Here is a 7,500-nt window from a genome sequence, read left to right as displayed (position 1 = left end):
CACTCGCGCGCTCACTCTCACACACACACACTCGCGCTCACTCAAACACACACACTCACTCTCTCTCACACACACACAATGACATTCTACACATACTGCTACACATACACACACTCGTCTGCTCTCTCTCACAATGACATTCTACACATACTGCTACACATACACACACTCGTCTGCTCTCTCTCACAATGACATTCTACACATACTGCTCATTCTAAACCCTGCCCTAACCCTCTCTCACACTCACACAATTATACACACATTCACTACAGCAAACCCACTTTCAACAAGAATACAGTGTGAGACGTGAGACAGGCGAGACGTGTGTGTGAGACAGGCGAGATGTGTGTGAGACAAATGTTCAGAAAGTATGAAAAAAGTGATTTTACATTCATTCATAAATAACCACATGAGAACTCTTTACTACACACACACACACACACACACACACACACACACACACACACACACACACACACACACACACAGCTGTAAATAAGGTGATCAGGGTGCAGTAATGGATTAAAACTTCACCACGCTGCTGTGTGTAGAACAGACACTGTACCAATCAGATCACAGCCCTCTGAGGGTCTGCACCAATTGTGTGATTAGATCTTTGACCTATTCCTGACAGTGTTTCAGTGGAGATGATCTGAGGAGGGTTGAGGGAGAGGAGAGCGGTGTGGTGGAGATGATCTGAGGAGGGTTGAGGGAGAGGAGAGCGGTGTGGTGGAGATGATCTGAGGAGGGTTGAGGGAGAGGAGAGCGGTGTGGTGGAGATGATCTGAGGAGGGTTGAGGGAGAGGAGAGCAGTGTGGTGGAGATGATCTGAGGAGGGTTGAGGGAGAGGAGAGCGGTGTGGTGGAGATGATCTGAGGAGGGTTGAGGGAGAGGAGAGCGGTGTGGTGGAGATGATCTGAGGAGGGTTGAGGGAGAGGAGAGCGGTGTGGTGGAGATGATCTGAGGAGGGTTGAGGGAGAGGAGAGCGGTGTGGTGGAGATGATCTGAGGAGGGTTGAGGGAGAGGAGAGCGGTGTGGTGGAGATGATCTGAGGAGGGTTGAGGGAGAGGAGAGCGGTGTGGTGGAGATGATCTGAGGAGGGTTGAGGGAGAGGAGAGCGGTGTGGTGGAGATGATCTGAGGAGGGTTGAGGGAGAGGAGAGCGGTGTGGTGGAGATGATCTGAGGAGGGTTGAGGGAGAGGAGAGCGGTGTGGTGGAGATGATCTGAGGAGGGTTGAGGGAGAGGAGAGCGGTGTGGTGGAGATGATCTGAGGAGGGTTGAGGGAGAGGAGAGCGGTGTGGTGGAGATGATCTGAGGAGGGTTGAGGGAGAGGAGAGCGGTGTGGTGGAGATGATCTGAGGAGGGTTGAGGGAGAGGAGAGCGGTGTGGTGGAGATGATCTGAGGAGGGTTGAGGGAGAGGAGAGCGGTGTGGTGGAGATGATCTGAGGAGGGTTGAGGGAGAGGAGAGCGGTGTGGTGGAGATGATCTGAGGAGGGTTGAGGGAGAGGAGAGCGGTGTGGTGGAGATGATCTGAGGAGGGTTGAGGGAGAGGAGAGCGGTGTGGTGGAGATGATCTGAGGAGGGTTGAGGGAGAGGAGAGCGGTGTGGTGGAGATGATCTGAGGAGGGTTGAGGGAGAGGAGAGCGGTGTGGTGGAGATGATCTGAGGAGGGTTGAGGGAGAGGAGAGCGGTGTGGTGGAGATGATCTGAGGAGGGTTGAGGGAGAGGAGAGCGGTGTGGTGGAGATGATCTGAGGAGGGTTGAGGGAGAGGAGAGCGGTGTGGTGGAGATGATCTGAGGAGGGTTGAGGGAGAGGAGAGCCGTGTGGTGGAGATGATCTGAGGAGGGTTGAGGGAGAGGAGAGCGGTGTGGTGGAGATGATCTGAGGAGGGTTGAGGGAGAGGAGAGCGGTGTGGTGGAGATGATCTGAGGAGGGTTGAGGGAGAGGAGAGCGGTGTGGTGGAGATGATCTGAGGAGGGTTGAGGGAGAGGAGAGCGGTGTGGTGGAGATGATCTGAGGAGGGTTGAGGGAGAGGAGAGCGGTGTGGTGGAGATGATCTGAGGAGGGTTGAGGGAGAGGAGAGCGGTGTGGTGGAGATGATCTGAGGAGGGTTGAGGGAGAGGAGAGCGGTGTGGTGGAGATGATCTGAGGAGGGTTGAGGGAGAGGAGAGCGGTGTGGTGGAGATGATCTGAGGAGGGTTGAGGGAGAGGAGAGCGGTGTGGTGGAGATGATCTGAGGAGGGTTGAGGGAGAGGAGAGCGGTGTGGTGGAGATGATCTGAGGAGGGTTGAGGGAGAGGAGAGCGGTGTGGTGGAGATGATCTGAGGAGGGTTGAGGGAGAGGAGAGCGGTGTGGTGGAGATGAATGTTTGGTATGTGGTCGCACCGGTTACTGGAATTCCAGTCATTTTGCTCTCCTCAGTGTTGCTCAGCAGCTAATGGTGCCACCTTTTTATTTTCCGGAGTGAAATTGTAATAAAGCCTTAACTGGCTCCAGGTGGAGTAACAGAACCATCTGAGGAACTCACTACACCTTCAGTTTCGTCTTTCTGATGAATAAATGACTTCATTTCACTGCAGAAACACGACACTCAGGAATGCGAGTCTGAGCAGTTCAGCCGATACCGATACCGATACCCCGCGATACTGCAGAATTAAACTACCGATAACCAGATATTGAACAGGAGATCAATAATTACACACGGACATGTTTATTAATTGTGGTAATATTTAGTGGAAGAGGAAACACCTGAATCCACAGGTGTGTAAATCGCAGTTTCCTGTCACACACCCAAAAACTGTTCCGGTTTATAAAACCGACTTCACTTTTTCTACAATCAGGAGGAAAAAAACCCGAAGCTGAAAATACACTCAGAAACACACACATTCCTCATATAGAGAGGAAAAATACAGCACACTGACCACGAACAGGCAGAACCTGAGCAGCTGGAGGTCCACATCCGCCTCTCACACACACACACACACACACTCTAACGGCCTGCTCTACACAACTTTTTCTGCTAGCATGTTAGCTAAGGACACACCACGAAGAAAAAAAAAATCACACGGAATCAAACCTAAAAATCATCTGTAAAAAAAACCATCACATCTCTTCATTAATCCGAATAAAAGGAAAATACAGAATTCTTCATCCTGCTCTTTTATAAAATCAGTATCCTGCAGAATCCTGAAGCGCGCAGGCCCAAGCCCAATCCCCGAACTTTCCTACAATCCTGCTCCCGGGTTTCCGCTCACCTTCCTCTGCTGCTTCTCCCAGGCCGGGTCGAGAAGCAAGTCTCGGTCCCAGTCGTTCTCCTGCTCCATGTAGGTCTGCTGCCCGGAGTATTGATATGGATTATTCGCTGCGTGGTAATCTACCATTTCAGACAAAAAACTGTCTGATTGCTTTTTCTGTTCGAAACTGAAAGAATCAGCACCGAACCAGGGATGTAATTAGAAAGTGTGTAGAAGCTGCGAGAGAATCGAAGCGCAGGTTGACTGAAGTCCCGCTCAGAGTGAATCCGCTCCGGCCAGGAAAATGGAGTAGGAGGCCGTGCTGTAGGGGGCGGAGCTAAAAGACTTTATGGATATTACAACGAGGAAGGAGGAGTTATGCCGCAGTTCAAACACTGGAGTTATTGATCTGCATATTCAACTGGTTTAAAAGCATTAGGTCTGTAGCCCCGCCCCCACCGCCCTTTCGAAGTGATCATAAAACAGTTGCGTTTGATTGTGAAACATTTGAATTATGCAAAAGTTAAATTTGATCAAATGTAGAAAATGTTTCATTTTAATTACTTAAAACTCTTAGAACTGTACAGAATACAAAATATCACACACTGTGGATTTCTGTACTTACATAATTCTGGGATTCACTTTCAGCAACTTGTCCATGTTATAATGCCTCATAAATGTCTCATAATGACAACACTGTTCACACATGGGATGAGTGTTGTCAGTGCTGATCCCAGATCAGTGTATCTCTGAAATATACTGTATGTCAATGAACATCAGTTATAGTGCTAAAGTGCTACAATAATAACTTGTATGAACAATTCCAATCTGGTTTTCGTCCCCACCACAGCACTGAGACTGCTCTTGTCAGGATAACCTATGATTTACTGTTGGCAGCCGACTCTGGGCTTTTAACTATACTTGTCCTCCTTGACTTTGATCACTTTCTCACATAAGATACTTCTTGACAGGTTAGCTTCCATTGGTATTACTGGCACTGCTCTGTCTTGATTTATGTCATATTTATCTGGACGCAGTCAGCGTATTCAATTAAAAGGTTTTAGTTCAAGATTATCAACAGTCACCACTGGTGTACCCCAGGGCTCTGTATTGGGCCCGCTTCTTTTAATTTTATATATATATATATATATATATATATATATATATATATATATATATATATATATGCTCCCTCTTGGTTACATTTTAAGGAAATATGGTGTTAATTTTCACTGCTATGTGGATGACACCAAACTTTACCTGTCTGCCAAACCCACCGTTTTTTTTCTTCCACAATCCTTATCAAACTGTCTATCTGAAATTAAAGATTGGCTTTCAGCGAACTTTTTGAAGGTAAATGGCAACAAAACTGAGGCTTTGCTGGTTGGCACTAAATGTGTTATGTCTAAACCTAACTGTTTCTCTCTCACCATTGATAATACCACAATCTGTCCTTCCTCTCAGGTTAAAAGCTTGGGTGTCATCATGGATAGTACACTTCCTTAGTACACACATCTTTTGAAGCACAAATTAATAATATCACGCGGAGTGCATACTTTCATCTGCGTAATATTAACCGTCTTCGTCCCTTTCTTTCAAATAATAATACTGCAGTTCTTATTCACGCACTAGTCACTTCACTAGACTACTGCAATGCACTTCTCACAGGTATTCCTTCCAAATTGCTGAATAAACTTCAGATGGTTCAGAATTCCGCAGCCCGTGTTCTCTCTAGAACACCTTATACGGCTCACATCTCTCCGGTTCTTCAGCAATTACACTGGCTTCCAGTAAAGTATAGAGTAGAATTTTAAATCTTGCTACTCACTTATAATGCACTTCATAATCTTGCACCACAATATCTCACTTAACTTCATGTTTACACTCCTTCACGTGCACTTAGATCTTCATCTTCAATTTCTCTTGTGGCACCTTGGATTCGACTGACTACCATGGGTGCCAGATCTTTTAGTTATGCTGCCCCCCACCTATGGAACTCTCTTCCCCTTGATGTTTGCAATAGCGAGTGCTTGTTGACTTTTAAAAAGCGTCCTAAGACATATCTTTTTATTCCGGCCTTTTTATGAAATGTTTTATTGAGATTTAAATGAATTTTACATGCATATGCTGTTTCTCTGTTGTGTGTTCTGTTTTATGCAATGACCTGTATATTGTCTGTAAGGTGACCTTGGGTGTTTTGAAAGGCGCCATGAAATAAAATGCATTATTATTATTATTATTACAATGACAGTTGAATAGTTTAGTGTGTAATCATCTGATATAATAATAATAATAATAATAATAATAATAATAATAATAATAATAATAATAATAATAATAATAATAATAATCTGATTCATATATTTTACATGTATTTGTTAAGTTTTTAATATTTAACAGAATGCTACAATGATCAATGTTAATGACAATGAAATGTTAATAAGTGAAACAGATTCATGAATTTATTAAAGTATTATAAAGCTGCCATGTCTGTGAGCCGAATCTTTCTTGTGATGTCCCTGTAGATGAGGAGCGAGAGACAGAGAGAGAGAGAGAGAGAGAGAGAGAGAGAGAGAGAGAGAGAGAGAGAGAGAGAGAGAGAGAGAGAGAGAGAGAGAGAGAGAGAGAGAGAGAGACTGTGTTGCCTCCTTCAGGTAGAATTAGAGTATTACAGAGAATAGTTGATTTACCCATAACTCAATGTTGTGTATTTTTACTGTACGAAGTCTTGTGTAATGTTGTGTATTTGTACTGTATGAGGTCTTGTGTAATGTTGTGTAATGTGTAAACACAAACCATGTACTTAGAGATCAACTCAGTAAAATATGACTTTACACTAAAAGTAAAAGTATCCAAACAATTATCATTTATTATAACTCTAATGTTCCTGTGATCATTTTTATCACAAGATTCTTCACTTAATCACCTCAGTTTGTGTGTAAAGACTCGAATGTGACTCTCAGCACACTGATCTATTAATAGAATGATATTAATGACTCAAACACTGATTGATTTCTATTACAATCATCATGAACACAAAACCTTCTTTAATAAAACGTGTAAACATGAATGTATGCTGGTGATCAGTAGATACACCAAGTGCCAATCAAAACCAGTTTAAAACAGAGCATGCGCTTGATCCTGATTGGTGACTTCACAATATGTAGTTAAGTAAAAACTAAGAAATTTAACCTTGAAATGTAGTGAAGTTAAAGTAAAAGTTTTCCCAAATGGAAATACTTCATTAAAGTACAGATACACAAAAACTACTTAAGTACAATAACAAATTACATTTACTTCATTACTGTTAAACACTGACTGTGTATTTGTACTGTCTGAATTCTTGTAGTTTTCATTATATAAAATGTATTGAAGCTATATAATATAGAGGAATGACAATAAAACCCCCACAGTCTCACAGTTCCACATCCACTCTGAATGTTACTGTACCTACAGTACTTACACATAATAAACACTGCAGGAGATCACTACTGAAGCCTGAAGTTTCATACATTATGTAGCACTATGCTGTAGAATTATGTTGTTGCATTCCAAAGAAGAGTTACAGTGAAGAGCTCTAGTGTAGTTACAGTGAAAAGTTACAGTGAAGCGTTATAGTGTAGATTTACAGTGAAGAGCTATAGTGTAGTTACAGTGAAAAGTTACAGTAAAGAGTTATAGTGTAGATTTACAGTGAAGAGCTATAGTGTAGTTACAGTGAAAAGTTACAGTGAAGCGTTATAGTGTAGATTTACAGTGAAGAGCTATAGTGTAGTTACAGTGAAGCGTTATAGTGTAGATTTACAGTGAAGAGCTATAGTGTAGTTACAGTGAAAAGTTACAGTAAAGAGTTATAGTGTAGATTTGCAGTGAAGAGCTATAGTGTAGTTACAGTGAAAAGTTACAGTGAAGCGTTATAGTGTAGATTTACAGTGAAGAGCTATAGTGTAGTTACAGTGAAAAGTTACAGTGAAGCGTTATAGTGTAGATTTACAGTGAAGAGCTATAGTGTAGTTACAGTGAAAAGTTACAGTGAAGCGTTATAGTGTAGATTTACAGTGAAGAGCTATAGTGAAGCGTTATAGTAAAAAGTTACAGTGAAGCGTTATAGTGTAGATTTACAGTGAAGAGCTATAGTGTAGTTACAGTGAAAAGTTACAGTGAAGCGTTATAGTGTAGATTTACAGTGAAGAGCTATAGTGTAGTTACAGTGAAAAGTTACAGTGAAGCGTTATAGTGTAGATTTACAGTGAAGAGCTATAGT

The 7,500-nt window shown here is 42.8% G+C and overlaps 1 protein-coding gene across 3 annotated transcripts in view; it reads right to left on the bottom strand.

Moving 5' to 3' along the window:
• Positions 1 to 3,557, bottom strand: part of LOC310717251 (alpha-actinin-4) — a 37,015-nt gene extending 33,458 nt beyond the window's left edge. For all 3 annotated transcript variants that reach the window (XR_014530771.1, XM_083525092.1, XM_083525093.1), the window contains exon 1: positions 3,258 to 3,557. Coding sequence is in view for 2 of the 3 variants with exons in the window: in XM_083525092.1 (XP_083381218.1) it covers positions 3,258 to 3,383 (126 nt within the window). In the remaining variant the exon portion in view is untranslated. The remainder of the gene's footprint in view (positions 1 to 3,257) is intronic.
• Between the last annotated feature and the right edge of the window lie 3,943 nt (positions 3,558 to 7,500).

The sequence above is a fragment of the Silurus aristotelis genome, assembly GCF_946808225.1.
Source record: "Silurus aristotelis genome assembly, chromosome: 22".
NCBI lineage: Eukaryota > Metazoa > Chordata > Actinopteri > Siluriformes > Siluridae > Silurus > Silurus aristotelis.
Note: the sequence above shows the minus strand (reverse complement) of the source record. Positions and strands in the feature narration are given on the sequence as shown.